At 50.6% G+C, this 19920-nt stretch overlaps 3 protein-coding genes across 3 annotated transcripts; 2 read left to right on the top strand and 1 right to left on the bottom strand.

The window, feature by feature from the left end:
* The first annotated feature begins 124 nt into the window (after positions 1–124).
* Positions 125–2974, top strand: LOC112899048 (protein FATTY ACID EXPORT 1, chloroplastic-like). Its single transcript, XM_025967376.1, has 6 exons — positions 125–305; positions 1006–1195; positions 1682–1849; positions 1958–2004; positions 2403–2443; positions 2539–2974. Exons 1-6 carry the CDS (start codon positions 183–185, stop codon positions 2624–2626), a joined length of 657 nt encoding a protein of 218 aa, XP_025823161.1. The 5' UTR covers positions 125–182; the 3' UTR covers positions 2627–2974.
* Positions 2975–3354: 380 nt separating this feature from the next.
* On the top strand, positions 3355–5295 carry LOC112899050 (small nuclear ribonucleoprotein SmD1a-like). Its single transcript, XM_025967378.1, has 4 exons — positions 3355–3499; positions 3619–3695; positions 4810–5001; positions 5089–5295. The coding sequence occupies exons 1-4, from the start codon at positions 3486–3488 to the stop codon at positions 5151–5153; spliced, it is 348 nt and encodes a 115-aa protein (XP_025823163.1). The 5' UTR covers positions 3355–3485; the 3' UTR covers positions 5154–5295.
* A 2503-nt stretch (positions 5296–7798) lies between these two features.
* LOC112899049 (ras-related protein Rab-2-B) lies at positions 7799–10570 on the bottom strand. The gene is made up of 6 exons (XM_025967377.1): positions 10252–10570; positions 9905–10044; positions 9373–9455; positions 9060–9264; positions 8911–8979; positions 7799–8214 (listed from the first exon to the last, which is right to left on the bottom strand). Exons 1-6 carry the CDS (start codon positions 10295–10297, stop codon positions 8125–8127), a joined length of 633 nt encoding a protein of 210 aa, XP_025823162.1. The 5' UTR covers positions 10298–10570; the 3' UTR covers positions 7799–8124.
* Between the last annotated feature and the right edge of the window lie 9350 nt (positions 10571–19920).

The raw sequence follows: 19920 nt of genomic DNA, 5'->3' as shown, positions 1-19920 counted from the left end.
TATGCAGAGAGCCCAGCCCAAGAAGACATCGAGTTTTTTTTTCCTCCTTCTCTGATCGGACGGTAGTCTCGTGCCCGTTGTGGGTCGATAGCATCCGACGGCTACAGAGAGCCGAGCCCAGGTTCACCTTCGTCCTCTTGGGAATTTTTCTGGGGCGTTCCGTTTCACCGATTCAGGTTTCCATGGCGGCGGCGGCGCAGCTGCACGGATCGGCCGCGACCGCGGCGGCCTACCGCCGGACTCGAGCTTACTCAAATCCATCCTCATGCCGGGGGCTGCGGAGCCCTCTCGTCGGTCACCCGAAGGTATGACTCCGATGCGAATGCTAAACCCTAGCTTTTGTGTTCGTGAAGGTCTTGCCTGTTTGTAAATGTTCGCAGAGCCTGGTCCCGGGGTTAGGTGACCATTGGTCATGAAGTCATGACCGTATGAAATGAGATCCGATCGGATTATGATTTTTGGACATTTGGGCAGCTCACGGATGTTTTTTATTTGCGGAAACAATAGACGGAGTTCTTATTTCGTGGCATGAGGTGTATTTGCTATTGCAATATGGTTGGTTTATGTATGTGTAAAATGATGAATTGAAGGCAGAATTGGTGCGTTTGTGTTCGACCAGTGACCTGTGTCAGCAAATATTCAATCCCACCCGCCACCGTTTTGGCTTAGTCCTCGAGGAGTCAAGGATTTTGTCTGCAATTCTGTTTTTGTTAGAACTTAGAAGGACTGCCTTTTGAATTTTATGTTATTAAGGGGATAAAAATGATCCTGGACCATGATCTGAGAGTGCACAAATTGTTTTTTTTTTTGAATTTCATCTATGCCACCACTTGAACAATGAGATGATCAGATGAATGTTTACTGTATACAGGAATTCTATGCATTTTGTTTATTTTTACTTATCAAACTATTATAACAAGGCTTTGATGTTAAACCTCTGCATGAATCTGTTGTTCTTGTCTATAACTATAAGAGGAGGTGTTAACATATTTTGCTATCCATCAGCCTTTGATTTCTACCAATGGAGTTGGTTTGAAGCCATTTGGTTTTGCTGCTAAACTCGCAACAAATGAGAACGCTCAAGTTGAAGAATTAAACTTGCGATCAGATCAGATGAAGGAATTTGTACAGGCAGAGGGACATCGCCAGAAGAGGAGTGCTAAAATCCATGACTTTTGCCTTGGGATCCCTTTTGGTAAGCTAGAATTTTTATGAATGTAAAATTTTGTTGTATGATTAGTTGGATATCGCACATGTGAATCTTGTTAAATGTTGTTTTTTACCTTGTGTGCACAGACATTTGATAGCTCCTACTTTCAAGGAATTATGAGCTTCTCATAGCATAAATTATTCACAGAAGTTAACAGTGTTTTTTATTCCTAATGCAAGTTTCAAAAAAATGTTTTATTGCCTTTCGCAGCAAAGCTCTTTCTAAACTCATTATATATTATGTGATGTCATAGAATACTAAATGGTAGAAAACAATACCATTAATTTCTACTTTATTGTGCTTTTCATATTTCAAACTTGATTGACAAATTATTCAGTACATGTTCTTCACACGCAGTCGTATCCCATACTCCTGAGTGGTTCAATATTTTAAGTTTTGGAATATGAGCTTTGTTGTTTTCATGTATCCACATACAAATAAGTGAAATAACTAAATCGTTTGGTGATGCAGGTGGTCTTTTATTTTCCATGGGCCTTCTAGGATACATGTTCTCCAGAAGCACCATAAGTATTGTCTTGGGCGTTGCACCAGGGCTTGCCACTCTGCTACTTGGTGCACTCAGTCTAAAGTTTTGGAGGAGTGGTAAATCCAGTTTCCTGTTTATCTTGGCCCAAGCAGGTGGGATATCATTGTACTAACTTTGTATTACTTTGCATTTGAATTACAATCATTTTCAACCTTATTGTAAACATTGCTTAACAACCTGCTCCACTTCTATTTTTGCAGCAATTTCTGCTTTCCTGGCATGGAAGTATTCTCACGCTTACTTCTTGGTAACTTTTCCAACTCTCAATTCATTTTTCCAGAGCAGGCGAATTTAATTTCATTACTAAAACACAACGAAATTACAGTTTTTTCCCCTACCCCCTGATCAGTTCCTCCTCCCCCTAGCCTTGGTAACACTCCTTACTGATTGTTTGTAGCACAAGAGAGCTACATAGCCAATCAGAATCCATTTCCTCGTGGCCTTTAACTCTCTAAAAGCTTCACAAAGTACAGTAACTAGGCTAACTCAAAAAGCTACACGCTACAGTACTAGGGGAATCACCAACACCCAGCATCTGCACAGCAGACCTTCAGACTCTTGAACTTGTTGCCTTCCTACTCTCATTGATATGGAATATGGTGGAATCTAACTATCTCAGCACTAATCTTATACTTCTTTGCGCAGACAAACAGACTCCTTCCTTGGGGCTTCTATGCTTCCCTGAGGTAATTTACTCTATATTGTCCGTCTCTGTCCAATGTCGTTTTTTTCTCCATTTGAAATAAGATTTGATGTCCTCTCCCACTTGAAAATTATGCAGCACTGCAATGGCTTGTTTCTACGGGTATGTGCTGCTTGCCGGAGGAAATCCCCCACCAAAGAAGTTGGCTGCCATCCCACAGCAGTAAAATTAGAGACTTGGTTCGGTCTAGGATCAGCGTGGTTTGACCAAGTTCATCATGCTGTGGTAGCAGCATAGCACAATTTTGATTATCAAATTTGTATATTCTCCAACCTGCGGTTCACTGCTGGCTGGGCCTATGGTTTTTTGTCTGGTAGCTGAAACTTGAGCTAATAAAGCTTCAGAGGATGATAGCCCTGCCTCCAGTGAACATGCTCTGTTTTCTTCTACCTGATGGATGTACATGATAAAGATAAGCTTTCTCAGCTTCTACTTGAGACATTTGTACTCGACTTGAGAAAGTTGTGATGTTTTATAATCAGATGGCTTGTAGCTGCATCAATTCTCAAACGAATTGACAGAGTTTTCAAATATTCTGATACCTTGCTGGCAACTCATTAGTTGAATGACTCTAGTTATGCAGTCGTTTTATCTTAAAAAGTGAGGTACTTCTGGTTCCTCTAAAAAATCCAACTAAAGTACTTTCGGCTTTGGAAAAAAACGTTTTATTTGAATGGGCTTGCAAAGAGCAGGTAAACTAGTAAAATGGCATAATAGTGTATTTGAATGGGCTTGCAAAGAGCAAGTAAACTAGTAAAAAGGCATAATAGTGTATTTGAATGGGCTTGCAATTACAAGAAGAGTAGGCTCTCAACAAGCCCGATACAGATGGCCCAAAAAAAGGCCCAATCAAGCCGCTCCGAACCGCCTCCCAGGCTTCCCAGTCCCACCCGTCGGCCAGATCAGCCTTCAAACTAGGGTTTACTCCCGCTCCGAGAAAGCCAACAGCGTAGCTCCGCCGGCTCCCTCCACGCTTTAGCTCCGCCGCCGCCGCCTCCCTCCGTCCCTCCGCCAGGACCGGCAAGATGAAGCTCGTCAGGTAACGTCCCCCGTTCTCTCTCGCCTCTCGTCCGGAGTGCCTCCTCTTTGCCCTTCCTTCGCTCCTCCGTTCGGTACGAACCTCGCCTAATTTGGTGCTGGATTTGGGGTTCGCTGCAGGTTCTTGATGAAGCTGAACAACGAGACGGTCACCATCGAGCTCAAGAACGGCACGGTGGTCCACGGCACCATCACAGGTATGCTCCGACACACTCCTCCGGCGGGGAAGGGTTTGAATTTCTGTGATCTAAAATTGTTTCATTTTAGGGTTTGTGTCTGGTGCGTGCATTGTTAGGATTTAGTCAGCTCGCCTTAGGAGATGGTGTGATTTGCGTGTGCGCTGAGGTAGTGGTTTGTCTGGGAGCCAACTGCCTTCTCGCTTAGTTTTGGAGACTGTAAAACTGAGCATACCTTTCGCGCTCACCTCTTGTGCTTTTGATGGGCTATGAATTATTTCAGATAAAGCCATATGTTGGGATAATGCAATCCCACGGAAATAGGCTATTTAGGTACGTTCAATTAGACTTGGGGTTTTAATCTTTTAACCTGCTTGCTTTTAGGTGATCTGCCCAACCCTGAATTGCTTGTACGTTATTTGCATTTGGTAAACATTTTCTTTCTTGCATCAAGGGGGCATTCCTGCTGAGTGATGACTATGTATGTAGACATCTTTGAATTAACTAATGGTAGGCCTTTAGTTTTAGACCATCAGTGCTAGTAATGGTCTGATGTCCCTGTGAAAGTACTGGCCATTTCACCAGTTTTGGTAGTTCAAGCGAGCAGTTGAATGTGCAGTGTTTTTAGCCTTTCATGGATTTCTTTTGTCGTTTCCTTGACAAATTTGCTGCTTGTGAGACTTAGCTGACTTCATACTCTATTCACATATAGAAAGGTATAAATAATGTAGGAATATTTTTATGGCATTTAGATGCTAGTGGAGAATATTTATTTTCTTCCTAAGAAGGGTTTCATGGATAATTAGGATTGGAAAATTATAAATTTCTTGATTTCTTAATGTATAGGGTATTTTGGGTGGCTCAGGTCGTTCCTAGATTACATTTTGATGTTGGAGGCATGCAGGGCTTCAGTGTTCACAAATAGGGGGAATATGCATCATGATAGGCTCATTTTGAACTTTTTTTTTATTCCTGGTACAGCTCGGGAAATAATTGTTTGATTGCAGTTTTGGTTCTCCAACGATCTCACCATCTTATGCTGATGCACATATTTTGCTAATGCTGACAGGATTAATTTGGGATCATGGTTTAGTTTGTATATGGCATACCCTCTAATTCATCCACATATTTTTAGGTGTTGACATAAGCATGAATACTCATCTGAAGACAGTGAAGCTTACACTGAAAGGGAAGAATCCTGTGACCCTTGACCACCTAAGTGTGCGAGGAAACAACATTCGCTATTATATTCTTCCGGACAGCTTAAACCTGGAAACTTTGCTCGTGGAGGAAACCCCAAGAGTCAAGCCTAAGAAGCCAACTACAGGTTCGATTTCCTCCGTTTTGTCTTCTGTTTGAGTCGATCCATTACTAATGCTATGATCTGACTGGCATTTTTTCCCCCCAAAATCAGGAAAGCCTTTGGGCCGTGGTCGCGGCCGTGGTCGTGGACGTGGTCGGGGCCGGGGGCCGCGCTGAGCTCCATTGTTCCCTTTTCTGTCAGCTCTCTCGCATGGCAAGTTTCCCATACAATGTAACCTCTTGCCCCTGCACGCGATGTGAAAGAATGTTGCATTGTTACCCTTCTGATGAATGCGGACCTAATATCTCAATCTCTGTAGTTCTTGTTGTGGAATCGCCTGTCTATTTGACCGATCGTTCATGTCTATCTTAGGCCTTGTAGTTAATTAATTCGTAATGTTTTCACTTGGCATACGTACAAGATGCCTCAGACCTCTGAATATCTAGGTTGTATGCTTGTGTTTTCACAACATGGGAATTATTGCTCCGGAAGGTGTCTGCCTCTATGTGATCTTTAGCTGAGCTTGAAACTAAAATTTCCGTAGCGCTGCTTCAACTGAACCACCTTCAACATACCAGTTTGCTCTCATTTGACATGATGTCAGCCTGTATTAGTACTTTTGCTGTACAGATGGCATGCTTGTTAAATGAAAGAATGCCCGGATCGTCTGGAGCTGTTGAGCAGTTGGTTCTTCAGTACCATGATGTTCGCTTTCTGATGTGAAAGTAAATCGTTCCCTTCATATGAATTGTTACATCGTCCACGGTCGGTCCAGATCCAGATAGAAATAGTCTATACAAATATTGAGGTATTCTTTCAAAAAAAATAATATTGAGGTGTCCCACGCTATCAAGCAGTAGCGTTGCACCGGCTGAGGTGACTGGACAGAGATATCTCTTGGCTCTTGCATCTGGTCGTTGCCCGGCCATCAAGACTGCTGATTACCGAGTGTGGTCGGGTCACCGCCAGCGCTGTTGCTCTCGAACACCGGCTGTGGCGCGCCCTCCCCACCCTGGCACTGGCACGAGACAGGCGGCGAAAACGCACGCCCGTGCGATGCGCCACCGCCACGCACACCATGCCATCGCTGCCGGTACGAGCCGCTGGGGCCTATAGAGCAACAAGCCCCGCGCGTCGTGCGGTGACATTCCGTGCGCCGCGCCGCGCCGTCGGCATGTCCCTACCACTACCAGCGGGACCGGGACCGGGACCGGGACCGGGACCGGGAATCCGGGAGGGCAGGCAGCTGCAGCTCTCCCGCCAAGGCTGCGGCGGCCCGCGCCCCAGCCAGGTGCGCTCGGCCGCGCCGTGTCGTGTTGCTCCGTTCCAAGGCACGCCGCACCAGCCACGCAAGCGTTTCCGTTGCAGTACGTGTTCCAGAGACCAGAGGTTTCGAGCTCTCCGTGATCGCCCTCCTCCATCAGACAGCAAAGCACGCGTCGCGATCGCATTCATTGCTGCTCGTGCTCGGGACCTCGTCCCCCGTCCATCCGTTCCTACCGTGCAACTGTCAACTGCGGAACCGGATCACCATCCCGGCAAGGCAAGGGCCTCACCGACCCGGTCGGTCCCGGAGGCCAGAGGAGACACCAGCACCGCCGCCTGATAGCGGGGGCCGGTGATACCATGCCATGCCATCCACTCTCCAGCCGTTGCGCTCCTCCGTCCATCGCTCGTGTCTATCCCCTTTCCTGGCCGCACCACGCACTATTAGTACTACGGTTGTGTTTGTTTATCGCACGGCAATCATTCGTGCAGTTGGAGAAAAGAGGGAGGCAGCCATGTGTCGCGGGTCAGTCCATACAGCCCGCCGCGATTCGATTCTTATCACGGCGCAAAGGCGGAAAGGCGCCGCGGCATCCTCACCCGCTCTCCCTCGCACACCGCCCTGCCCTGCCTGGCTGCCTGGGCTGTAGCTTCACTAGCAAAGCGACACCGTCGCCATACCGGCGAGGTGACAGGGCGACACACTTGCCACCTCCTCTTCCTCCGATAAGAAGCCGCGTGAGAGGTTTTGCGTCGACCACCAGAGGCCGAGAGAGGGAGAGCCCGGAGGCGGTCCATCAGGCGACCTGCCGGGGAGACGCCATGTGCAAGCTCAAGTTCACCAGGGAGCGGGTGGGGTGCTACCTGCTGGTGATCCTGGTGATCTTGCTCATCATCGGCGTCCTGTTCGGCCTCGGCGTCTTCCGCCACGGCGTCGACCGCATCAGGGACCTCGGCCGCAACCACACATGCTTCGACTGCAACAGGTACTGACTATTGACCCACCCAGCCGCGGCGCATGCTGCGGTGTGTGGCAAGCAAGCCCTCTGTTGGTCGGAGCTACCGGAGCAGGGCAGCAGGCAGCTGCTGTAAATTAGTTTAGTTGATCAGTGTGTAGTAAAGTTCCTGCTGCTTGGTGTGTGTGGAGTGTAGACAACAAGTTCGTGATGTTCTTTCTTACTATTAGGGAGAATTATTATTGTATTGGTCCCCTCTTAAAGTCAAGTTCATGATGCTTTTGGCTCCAAATATTCGATGTCGTTTCTCTGGTTGGTTTATCTTGGCATCTATTCGGTCGGCGGAACTACTGTTATTCGGTTCGCCCTGTTTTCCTCTTTTGCTTCCCCAAAAAGGGAAATAATCTCAGGCAAGAACTATTTCGATCGGAAAGACTCAAAACGAAGATACCAGCTTGCTAATAAAATATTTACAGCCGACACTTGAATTTATTTATACATGACTGCCAAAAGCCACCACAATCCAAACAGAATGTTCAGTCCCTCCGGAAGCAGAGTATTCACTATTCAGTGTGTCGACAACTTTACAAGCCCAAGGGTCAGAGAACCGAGACTTTTGGAGATGATAAATTAACCGCACCAGGCCAAACCATACATCGTTTCTTTATTTTATTTACACATCAAACCGAAAGAATTCGTGGATGTTAAAAAGACTGGACACAGAGTAAATTACAGAGAATGGACAGATTATGAACACCTGACATAAATTAACCGAATCTTTCGAGTCGTTCAGGGGATAGAATCCATTGGTGCGTGAAATAACAAAGCACTCTGGAGCAAGCTATTTTCCACCCAGAAACTTGAAGATAACGCAACTGGTATGTGCCACACGACGGAAGCCTTTGTACATCATCCCATTAGCTGATTAGCTGCAGCAGCCACCGCCTTGAGAGGACGACGAACCGGCGCCTCCGGATTGGCCAGGGACTGCGTATCCAACTTTGATCCCATAAGACTGCACAATTGACAAAAGACAGTATGAGATCATGCTCATTGGGTGGTAACAAGATAAGGATATAAGCATGCAGAAGTGATTCGGAGAGCAGTAAAAGGTTTCCAGGTGGGCAAATGGCATTTTAACAGTCAGAGAATAACTACTTTCCAGCTAAATACTTTTCCTTCTAATCCTTGGACACTAACAAGTACTAATATTCTCGCTTTATGTAGCTCTTTCAGTATCGAGGCAGACACCTTCTCCACAAAATTACATAAAAAAGCTTATCCAATTTTGCCACTACAGAAAAAGCTAGTGGTCTCTGCCATTCATTATAGAAACTATTGAGTCTGAGGTCTTTAGGTTCCAGTCTATCCAATTTTGCCATTATAGAAAAAGCTAGTTTCTCTTGAACATTCATTATAGAAACTAATTGACTGTAAGGTCTTTAGGTTCCAGTTTCTATGTTTGGTTATCATTCCTCCAACCTTTCCGTATAAAAAGGTTCTTAGGAAAAGGGGATGAGCTTTGTACAAGATGGGAAGTAGAGACTTAGGCTTCGATGCACATTGTAAGATTTCAATCCATATATAGTAAACATGGAACAGAAGGTACATGAGTATGTGCGTAAATGATGCTTAAAGTAACATCGAAGGGGCTCACTATGTTTTTTCCTAAGCAGAGCAAAAGTAATGATTTGAGATAAAAAAAAACTACCTCATTAGATACATCGAAAACACCATCTTGGATTTTCTTGTAGATTGCTCCGGCAGTCTTAACAAATGCCTGCGTTTTAAATATCCAGATGAGAAATTTTGAAATTTCTTAACCTCACATATGTCCAACACACCAGAACCAAGCATCACCTCCTCGACGTTTTGTGCAGTTTTTGCAGATGCCTCCATGAAGATCAGGCCATGTTCCTTTGCAAACTGCTCGCCTTCCTCGTAGCTCACTGCACGCCTGTGAGACAGATCACATTTGTTCCCAATCAGCATTATCGTCATGTTGGCATTGGCGTGCTGCCTCGCATCCTCCAGCCAGCTTGCGAGGTGATTGAAAGTCTCCCTCCTGGAATCAGTCCAACATGGATTCGAATGCCAGTATCAGCACGATTCAGGAAGGCGTGAGCATAAAAAGACTGCCCAAGAAACTTTGGGTTTATGGGGGTGTAATTACCTGGTGATATCATAGACCAAAAGAGCACCAGCGGCCCCTCTGTAGTATGATCTAGTTATGGATCTGAATGACTCTTGGCCTGCCTGTAATGTTGAAAGATAATCACATCAGATCAGATCGATGATCCATGTGGCCACGTGGGCATCCCATATAACAGTAGCTCGAACTAAAAAATGGCCCAATGTTTAGCTAACAGATCAGAATGTTTAGCTAACATGAATTTCAACGGGGGTGGGGGCAAACTGACAAAGAACAAAGAATATCCATTTATATTGTAACTTCAGAGCTCAGCAAGCTGCAAGGTTTTCATCATGTAAAAAAATTTATGGGACAGCAATTGGACATCCTAAATTCCAGTTTGCGATCAGACTCGACTGCTCAAGTCCCATGCTTAATCAGGCAAGCATGCGATTGTGTCGCCCGAAATGGTAGCGACAGATCCTATGAGCAGCAAAACGATCTCTAGCATACACAAAGGGATGCGTACGGGCGAAGGAAAGTAGCAGCGGAGGGCGGAGAGAGGCAGGCGCACCGTGTCCCAAATCTGGAGCTTGATGGGCTTGTTGTCGATGGTGATCATCCGCGCCCCGAACTCGACGCCGATGGTGAGGTCGTGGACGGGCTGGAAGCGCTTGTCGGTGAACTGCAGCAGCAGGCACGACTTGCCGACGCCTGCGCATCGCGTCGCCGGCAGCAGCAGCAGCCAAGCGGAGCGAAACCCGTCAGCGATCGCTAGAGGCGAAGCGGGGATCCGCGGCTGCGGATGGGCCGGTGGATCGGATCTCCGCCGCAGCCGCAGCAGCCGAGCGCCCAGAGACAGGGAGAGACAGCCGCGCGGATCCAGCCGCAGAACGGCGAGCGTGGGGGGAGCTCACTGACCTGTGTCGCCGATGATGATGTACTTGAAGAGGTAGGCGTACGACATCTCCGGCGGGGCTGGCTGGCTGGCTTCCTCCGGGGAACGACGAGCGGCGGCTGCAGCAACGGCGGCGAGGGGGATTTGGCGAGGCGCGCGCGTGCGGGGGCGGAGGAGGAAAAGTGGGGGTTGCTTAGCAAGGAGGCAGGAGGAAGCGGGGCGGCGGAGGAGACGTGGTTACGTGACGCAAGGAAGCGACGGGGCGGTTTGTTTGCTTGGGCTGGCCAGGGGGTAGCGGCGTGCGGCGTGCGGGCGGCGCGTCTGGGCCTTGGGGAGAAACTGCCGTGCCGCCTTGTGCCCAGCTGACTGGAGTCCGGGGAGTCCAGAGGCATCCAAAGATGCGCGCACGGATGACGGACGGGGGTCGCGGACTCGTGGAACTGGAACTCTGGAAGGATGCTGGGGCCCCCATGCTGCCACCGGATCGGCGGGTTCCACGTCAACACGATTGTGGCTTTCGTCAAAACTGTGTGTGTTGTGTGTGTGTGGTGGGGGGGGGGGGGGGGGGGGGGGGTGTGCAAACGTAACGGACCAGGCCAACAGTGCTAGTTTGCGCTTTCCACTTATTTAGGCCTTTTGGGCTTAACGCAAGCCCACGCCATGCCCCCCGTGCAGGCCCGCCTCGCAGCAGCCTTGCTCCTCGCTCGCATCACACACAGCCCACTCTTGCCAGCCCATATTACGCGCGGCAAGGGGCATGCAAACCATCGCTGGTTTTGGCCCTTTCGCCCATGATGATCCCGTGCAAAACCACCACCACATCGCACACAGTGCTGGCGTTGCGAGCACCGAATCTACACGTTGCAGAACTACTCGTCGTTCCGTTCGACCTCAATTCTCGACTCGCGCGGAGATTCCGCAGGGAACGGCGAAGCACCGAACCGGCCGGCCGCGCGGGGGCTCCCGTACGCCCGACAGCACGAGCAACCACTGCTACAGCCCCCCCTGCACACCGCTGCTGCTACCCGGCAGGCCTGCACGGGCGAACATGCATGTCACCATGATGTTCCGGCCGGCCGGCCGGCATGGCACGCGGCCGGCGTCGCTCCGATCCGGCCGATCACTGTACACCTCGTACCTGTTCATCGCCGGGGCGACCGGAGCGCCACGACGCCCGCAATAACTCACTCCGATCCCCCGTCGCCCGCGAGCGAGCGAGGAGGATCGTGCATGCACCGATCAAATCGAAACGACCGCGCGCCGCGCCAGCAGGCAGCACAGTGGCGCGCGCGCCGCGCGCAACAGTAGCGGATCGAAAGGCGACGCCGCGCGTGCATGCGTGGTACGCGCCGGCCTCTAGCTAGCCGGCCGCTGCTAGTAAAGCCGCGGCCGCCGGCGACGCGCGCATGCGCTCCGGGCGCGGCTCGAGGCTGGTTGGTGCGGGCGTGCGGCCCGCTGGGGGCGGCCGGTGGGTTGGGCGCGCCGAGCTAGCAAGGCGCGCGCTGCGGGGCCAGCCTCTTCAAACCAGCTCGGTCAAAAGCTGGTCTACTACTCCACCGCCATGGAAAGGCAAAGCGAGCGCGCGATCCACCGAGATCGCCGGCCGGCCGCAGGCTAGCTAGGTCGTCGTCTCAACAAAACCTGATGTGAGTAGCTAGCCATCATTACGAAGCAAATCTGCCGATCGGTCGGCAAATCAAAGCTGCAGCCTGCAGGGTCTTCCTCCACCCGTGATGCCGTGATCATGTGTCGAAGCCTTGCTGCTTTATTTGGGGATTAGTCAATGCTCACGCACGACCGAAAGCGCACGGGCTGCCGATCGAGAGAGATCATGGCGTTTTTGCGGCGCCGTCGGCGCGACATGAGTAAAGGAGATCGATCACATGCATGAGCGCACTTGCGAGCGAGAGGCCGATGCGCAATGCTACCAGTGGAGCAGGATCAAGTTGACCGAATTACTACCGTGATCGATGCGTCTATCTCAGGGCAGTATGGCACAAACACATTGTCATCTGCTTGCGGGCAGCGATGCAGGGTCCAGGGTGTTCCACGTGACACGTTGTGCTTGGCTGAATCTGTTGGAACCGAGAATTGAGTGACGTGCACCAAATATATTAGGCCCATCTTAGTGCAGAGTGTCATCGTATAGTTGGATCCCGTACAATTACCAAGACCGCCACATCAGCTGGACATTGGAATGAAAGTATCCCCTCATTGCACAGTTTCATAGGTAAACTGTCGCATGTAATTGTTGATTGGAGTTACGATCAAACGTGCCGTGTGACCGATAGAAATTGATGAATGTGTCTGGATGAAACTCAAATCCTCTCAATAGGGTTTCATTCCATTTTTATACAACTGTGTACACCAAGTTTCATCATCATGAAACTCTATTCTTCTCTTTTCTCATAAATTACTTGCCATGTCATCACTTTTGGTTATGTGGCACGCCATTTAATGAGAATGGAACTCATATGACACTTGCATCGTGAATAGCCTAAAAATGTGCATAATAACACAAGAAAAAAAATTAGTATGGTCTTCTCCAGAGAAAGTATGTGTGTAGAAGCTAGCACTAGCTTTCTAGCACTGCCCAAAATCTATATTCTACACATATACTTTTGCCAATCACGGCGTCAGCTACAATGATCTTAGACTATAGGGCTACATCTTACAATGATTAAAGGAGCGTGCAATACCAGCTAAAATTAGCTAAAACGACTAGCGGTCTTCTGGCCAGGAAAATTAAACATCTCAATTATGAGCGGAGTCCAACCAAGATCCAGAGGAGTATGTTTCCCACATGCATTCCATGCAAAACCAAACGCCACGATCGCGATGAGCCGATGACAGGCCATAGCGGCGTAAACAAACCCCCACGCCGAATCATCAACGACCACACTGGATATAGTTAAACAAGAACCCATCGAATGACGAGCCGCCACGTCGCACGACAAGCCGCCTGGATTAACTAATTAAGCATGCCAGATGAGGCTAGGGGCCACCACCTCGCACGTGCGCCAAGGATTACTGGATCGAGCAAATAGTATAGGTGATGATCTGCGTGCGTGCGGGGACTGAATTAGGTAGCGGATCGATCGATCGAACAACGACGACGACGACGACGACGACAAAGATGGCCGTGCATGCATGCGAATGATCGGACTACTTGTAGTTGCAGGCTGCAGCAGCGGCAAGGAAAAAAAAAACACCGGTAGTTTAAATTTGCAGCTCGTGGTTGTTGCTAGCCGATGATGGATGCAGGAATTGGTTCGTGATGTGGCAACCTTTAATTTGCCGAATTAACCGGCGCGTCTCTTGGGAGGTTTGAGAGGACGGCGTAGCTGCACGTACTGCAAATATTCCTTCCATTACCAGTGCAAGTGGCCAGGGGATTACAAGAAAGATGCATGGCATCTTTGATGATCCACCCGTCATATACATCCACGCATTCGTTTTGGGTGGTCCTGCTCGACCTTCCTTTGCAGCCTCATCGACGATCGATCGATCAGGGAAAATCAAAGATAATTATCCCATTGTGAAATTAAAGTACAGCTAATAAAGCTTCATCCTTTACTACTCATAATTAAGCAGCGATGCAGCACGCTAGAGAAAGCTAGCGCATGCCACGGATCGCGAGACACGACGAAGAGTTAGCTGTTGGTTTCGGCGGCCGTGCTGCAAACCCGGTGCGCGTGTCACGGTTGGTGGCACGCCCCGTCCCGATCCGAATTGAATAGCTAGTATACTCTTCACGTGTCGGTGCGGCGGTGGGCATTTGCTTGTCTTGAGCTTAGCCAGCCTGCTAACGGCGTGTACCGTGTCTTGAGCTGCAAAGGTATACGGGCGTTGCGCACCAGTTGTACTTGTAAGTACGTACTCTAGTACGTGGGTTGGGTGGTTGACAAATGACAATATGTTCCCTGCACGTACGTGTTGTTGGTTAGAGGGAAACGGGACAAAAAGACCGAAACACCCCTTGTAAGATAACGCGGGGCCCCCTCTTCGATCACCACCTGTATACGTTCGGCTAGCTCGATCGTCCTCTCTGAGGAGAGAGAGATACACGTACGGACGACGTACGCTATAGCCACTACGTCGGTCGCACGTACCTCTAGTTTGCCACTCGAACTAACGCGTACCGCATGCCTGCGTGGGGTCCTTGCTAAGCTAAGATGCTAAGATGGTCGACGCGCATGTGGTAGTTCTTCATTACAGCGTGGAGACGACAACATAATGCAAGGGTGGCTGTAGGCTGCAGCTGTAGCCAGTAGCCTGTAGCTTGTAGCCATGTGGATGTGGATGCCAAGCGATCGACGAGGCATGCTCGCCTAACTCCCTCCACCGATCTTGGCCTGGCCTCGTGCGCACGCACGCGTGCTAGCCGTGACTAGGTGGAGTACGTGCACATGCATGGTCCCTTGCATCGAGTTACGCAGCAAGTGCGGCGAACGTACCGGCCGGCCGGCAAAGATATATATGTGCATGATTGGTCCCTGATCGATCGAATGAGCATCGCCAGGATCAGTACGAGCGCACACGTACACCCGCGGGCACGGCCTCCCGAATTGGGAACCCGTGAAGCTCACGAAACCAGCGTGTGTGTACGTGTGTGTGTGTATGTGTCAAGCTTTGCGGAAAGAAAAAAGACCAGCCAAATAATATAATACTCCATTCATTCGTTCGAAAATATAGGTTGTTTTAATTTCCTGGTCAACGAACTCCTCTGGCTTTGGTCGAGTTTATAGGATAATGCAAAGAATTTCAAACAATAAATTTGTTTGTTTGAATTCACGTGATAAGATATGTTTTTTTCCTGTATTTACTAGGCCACTCCTGTGTACTCCATAGTAAAATGCTGGGTCTGCTCTCGGCTCATCACACCCGCCCGTGCACACGTGTTCGCGTCCCCGTACGTGTGTGCAGGCCCGGCCTGCACCACCCTCGCTCTCGTCTCGTCAGCTAGCTCACTATCGATCGACAGTGCACCTACCACCCGCGCGCGTGGCGCGTCCACACCACACGTGCGTGCATGCACGCACGCTACGCGTACCGGCGATATGTAGGCGGCTACACGTCCACGCTAGCACTACGTACGATGGAGCAACCTACTAGCATGCACTTTATTACAGCCACATGCTGCACCGCGCGTGCATGCACGGCTAGGGTCGGTGCAATAGCACTGTAGCTAGCATGGGCGTGCGCGCGCGGTGTAGCGTGCCGTCCGCGCGCGTCGATCGATCCTAAGAAGGGAGGTTTAGGGATCAAAGACTTAAGGAAGTTTAATCTAAGTTTACTTTGTAGATGGTGGTACGTGGAAGCTGGAACATGAAGAAGGCCTGTGGCAAGCTATTGTGCAAAAGAAATACTTAAAGGCATCTATTTGAGTGGAAGAGTCGTAGCCATTGGGAGTGGAGAAATGGCTGATTTTTGGAGAGACCCCTGGTGTGGGATAAGATCTCTAAAAGACAAATTCCCTGAGTTGTTTGAAATATGCAATGACGACCAAGTGTGCTCTGTGGCTAGCAAAGCACAAAGGAACTGGAATCTGACCTTCAGGAGATGGCTGGATGAGGGACTGCAAAACAAATTAAGAGAGCTGTTGGATCTGGTCAGAACTGTCCCTATAGCTGTGGGAAGAGATGGCCCAAGATGGACATGGGGAAAAAATGTTCTTTGTTAAATCTACCTACTCTCACTTATGTGGGGGAGCTCCAGGTCATAAGAATAGGAGGATTTGGAAAGCTAAAATTCCTCTGAAAATCAAGATATGGATGTGGCTGATTTGCAAAAATGCATTTTTAACTAAAGATAATCTTGCCAAAATAAAATGGCAAGGAGATAAACACTGCTCTTTCTGTAGCCAAGAAGAGTCTATTGAACATCTCATGTTTGACTGTTCGAGCGCTAAATATGTGCTAGCCTCACCGCTCATGTTTTTGGGGTCACTTGTAGACCTTCCAATTTCGATCCGTTTTGGGAATGGGCAGAACGTTACTTACAAAATGGGGAAAAAATTCCATATGGTGGGATTAGCAGCCATATGTTGGGCTCTTTGGAGATCCAGAAACAACATTTTCTTTGAGAATAAATAAGTTAGATCTCCAACTGAAGTAGTCTGCCTCGCTTGTTCCTTTCTTGACTGCTGGGCAGGGTTACACAAGGGCGACGACAAAGAACTGCTACAAGCTGGCGCGGGAGTGCTCAAGTCTGTTGCGCTTGAGTTCCATGCTCAAGTCTACGGTGGCGGAGAAGGAAGGTTCAACCTGCTGCTGAACTGAACTTTCGAGGTGAAGCCAAATGGTTCGACGCCGCGGAAGCCTAGCGTTCCCTCAGTTCTCCTTCCCCCTTATGAAGCTTCCTCTCTTCCGTTTGTCAGTTGATCTGTCGCAGCCCTGAGTGCTGTTGTAAATAAAAGCGTCTGTTCTCGCTGTCTTTTCTTTTCGCACCTTACTCCGTCGCGTACTGTCTGGAAAGTGTGCTAGACGCTAAACCTTCTGAACAAGGGGTGCGTCCTTTGCTGAACCACCTTTGTAATGTCGTTGCTGCAAGTAATGGAATTTCGGGTTCGCCCGTGCTGGAAAAGGAGTCCTAAGTCGATGAACTAAATGGAGTAGCTACACTAGAAGCTACTACTTCCATTCGTCAACGCACGGCGTGCTTTCATGCGAGAAACTATATGTTCAGAAGTAATTTTTGGCTACTGTTATCCGCGTTATATATCAACAACTGCTACGAAACTACCATCTTAACTAAAAGTAAGCTAAATATAAATCTAAGGACACATTCACACAACTTTTGTAAAGTAAACGTACATAGTACTCCCTCCGTTCTAAATTATGGATTATTTTAACTCTCTTATATATACGTCACGTCTAGATTTTGGCAGTTTAGAATTTTACAGAGTTTGACTGCTCCAAAATAAAATGTACTCTACCGATCAAGGATTCGAGGTGCACCGTACCCACTCGTATAGCGATCCGGTCCGCACGCATCGATATGAATAAAATGCAAGGGAACTGAAGGCACGGGACACGTCTCCACTTGCTTGGTTGACCAGCCAGCCATATAGGGCACGATTCGGCGCGGCTCCCGCCGGCTCCGGCTTCCGCACTGTAAGCAGGAGGAGCCAGTGGAGCCATGTTTTGCAATTCCACTAGCTCCCACTGGTGTTGTACAGAACGGCTCAGCTCAGAGCGGAGCTTCGCGTGAAGCCGGCGGTGCAGATGTCGCGAAAGAAGCGCCAAACGGGCTCATGCTACTGTCCCTCTGCTGCCCCTCTCGTACGGTTTACGGGCTGAACCAACCGAAGACCCATCAGATCACATCACGGGATAAACATGTACACGGCCCGATCGGGGGCGCACGCGCACACGTAGTATACTGCGGGCCGCACGGGTGCGATGAATGATAGAGATTGCGCTGTCGTCTTGCCACTGGCTGCGAAGGATGAGAGTCCAGCAAGTGCCCCCGCGTTGCTCCGGAGCAGAACAAGCAGGCGAAGACGACGAGCGGCCTGCTGAACACTTTCTAAACAATGCTCCCGCACCAGTCCTCTTGTACCTACCGGTGAAGATTGACTCAGCTCTGGACACCTCGTCAAAGGATCGGAGACTCCCAAGTGGCCACGTCCGAAGATGGCGTGCGTTCTTGTGCTGGATCGGACAAGCGAGACGCGTGGTGCCGTCGTCCCATCCCGCGCATGGTGGTGGCAGGAGCAGCGCTTCCTCTGCTCTCCGGGAGTATGAGAGCAGTGTACGAATTGAGTTTGCCTTGCGGGTTTGGAGCTTGGGACTCGGACTGGGAGGGGGGAGCCGACGGCCGGGGAGGACGCACGGGCACGCCGGCGAGTGTGCTGACGCGGGGGCGAGGGAGATGCGCGTTGGCCCGACCGATGCGATGACACGAAATGAATGCGTCCCTCGTGCGGGCGCGCCTGCGCGTGCGTGCGTGCATTGATGCGCTGCCCGCGCGCGCGTGTGGGTTAATGGCCACCGGTCAAAGGCCCCCCCACGCCACGCCACCTGCCGCCCCTCCCTGTCCCTGCCCTGCCCTGCGGTAGGCAGCGGCGCAGCACGTGCGGTGGTGTCGCGGTCGTCGTAGGCGCGGCGCGGGTTCCGACGCGCCCGGCACGGCCACGCCCGCGCACGCCCGCATGCGCACGCACGGCCTCTGGCTGCGGTCCGCCGGCGTCGGGGCCGACGGTGAGAGCTGTTCAGAGTCAGAGCACAGAGGGCGCCCGTGCCATCTCGAGAAGCGCGCGCGCGGCCGGGCACGGGCGCCGAGGCCGAGACCGCGACCATGCAGGGCCAGGGGCAGGCGGCACTGGGCTGCTCCTGGGCTCCTGGGACCTCTGCCCCCGTGTGGCCGTGTGCCCCGTGACGAGGCGCGGGCAGCAGGAGACGAGGTGGGGGCGCCTGGGCGTGGCGCGGCCGCTCGCGCCGGTTTGATTACTGGCAGCAGCGAGCGGCGCCCACGCACTCTGCGCACTGCTCAGGCCGTCCGGTCAGGGTGTGCCATGCCATGCCATCGCCGTCGACGTCGACGTCGCCGCTTGCTTTTCCTTTCCTTTCCTCTCCCTTTTCTTTTCTGTACAAAGCATTTCGTACAACGTTTTAAGTTTGGCAGGCGGGTGGCCCGTAGTGGCCCTGCGGCCTGGATCTGAGTTCTGCGACAGAGACGAGGAGCGCGCGGCCGAGAGATTTGCTCGATGCCGCGTAGGTTCGCGGAACCCCGCCCCAGGGCACGGGAGTACGGGACAGACACCCGCTACTGCATCTGCGACGATCCAGGCACGGACTCGGCTGCCAGCGGCACTGCCGCCGACCACACTTAAAAAGACATAGTACATTCTCTCCGGGGAGAAAACGGACGAGCGCATGAGGCGCCGGAAGCTGAGACCCATGCATCGTCGATCGGTCGCTGGACAAGTCGGCACACCACAGGAACAAGGAACAGCACGTCCACGACAAGAACGCATCCTAATTAATCTGCAATTAATCAGCACTAGTAGGCATTAACAATCTGCATGTAGAACAAGGAAGGAAGCTAAGCACCGGACAGGAGCGCGCGATTAAGCACGAACAGCTAGCGATCCAAATCTGGCCCTGGCCCTGGAGCTGGAGGAACGAGGGGGCCGGGGCTTCGAATCCACAGGGAGATACGGGGCAGGCGCAAGAGGACGAGCCGCGCACGAGGGGGAATCTGCAACCATGTGGTTTGGGGGCGGCTAGCTAGCAGCCAGTGCATGTGGCCTGATGGCCTTCGCTTCCGAATTCCGATCGATCGATCTGGTAGCAGCAGCTGCACCCTTCTTGCTTGATCGCGTCCTACTGTCGAGCACGCGGACGATGAACATTGAACAGGTCCATTTTTTTTCCCTTAGTATGCCCGCGCTGGATGGGAAGAAGAGATACCTGTCTCGTTTGACCCTCAAATGTCGCTAACCATGTACTTAAATTTTTTAAGCTGATGTTAGTAAATACATTTTTCTGGTGAAACTATAAGATTTTTTTGGGCGGCACATATTTTTCATTAAGCTGAAACAATTTATTTTTTATACGAAAGTATACCTAGCCTAGTGGTTGAAAAAGTCTCGGTAGCATCTCAGATTCTAAGTTCGACTATGGAGGTTTTAACGTGTTGGTGTCTCGAACCGCCGACCAGTGAATTTCGTGATTGCGCGTCTGGTC

The sequence above is a fragment of the Panicum hallii genome, chromosome 7 (assembly GCF_002211085.1).
Source record: "Panicum hallii strain FIL2 chromosome 7, PHallii_v3.1, whole genome shotgun sequence".
NCBI lineage: Eukaryota > Viridiplantae > Streptophyta > Magnoliopsida > Poales > Poaceae > Panicum > Panicum hallii.
The sequence above is the reverse complement of the archived record's forward strand: the minus strand, read 5'-3'. Positions and strand labels throughout refer to the sequence as shown.

Bases quoted from the DNA above. Each gene is read 5' to 3' on its own strand.
- LOC112899048 (XM_025967376.1), top strand. From the start codon at position 183: ATGGCGGCGGCGGCGCAGCTGCACGGATCGGCCGCGACCGCGGCGGCC. The intron at 1,196-1,681 runs GTAAGCTAGAAT...TTGGTGATGCAG, and splicing joins TTGCCTTGGGATCCCTTTTG to GTGGTCTTTTATTTTCCATG. The intron at 2,005-2,402 runs GTAACTTTTCCA...TTCTTTGCGCAG, and splicing joins ATTCTCACGCTTACTTCTTG to ACAAACAGACTCCTTCCTTG.
- LOC112899050 (XM_025967378.1), top strand. The intron at 3,696-4,809 runs GTATGCTCCGAC...ACATATTTTTAG, and splicing joins GGTCCACGGCACCATCACAG to GTGTTGACATAAGCATGAAT. The intron at 5,002-5,088 runs GTTCGATTTCCT...CCCCAAAATCAG, and splicing joins GCCTAAGAAGCCAACTACAG to GAAAGCCTTTGGGCCGTGGT.
- LOC112899049 (XM_025967377.1), bottom strand. From the start codon at position 10,297: ATGTCGTACGCCTACCTCTTCAAGTACATCATCATCGGCGACACAG. The intron at 9,456-9,904 runs GTGCGCCTGCCT...TCAACATTACAG, and splicing joins AGCTCCAGATTTGGGACACG to GCAGGCCAAGAGTCATTCAG. The intron at 8,215-8,910 runs GTAGTTTTTTTT...TCAATTGTGCAG, and splicing joins TTTTCGATGTATCTAATGAG to TCTTATGGGATCAAAGTTGG.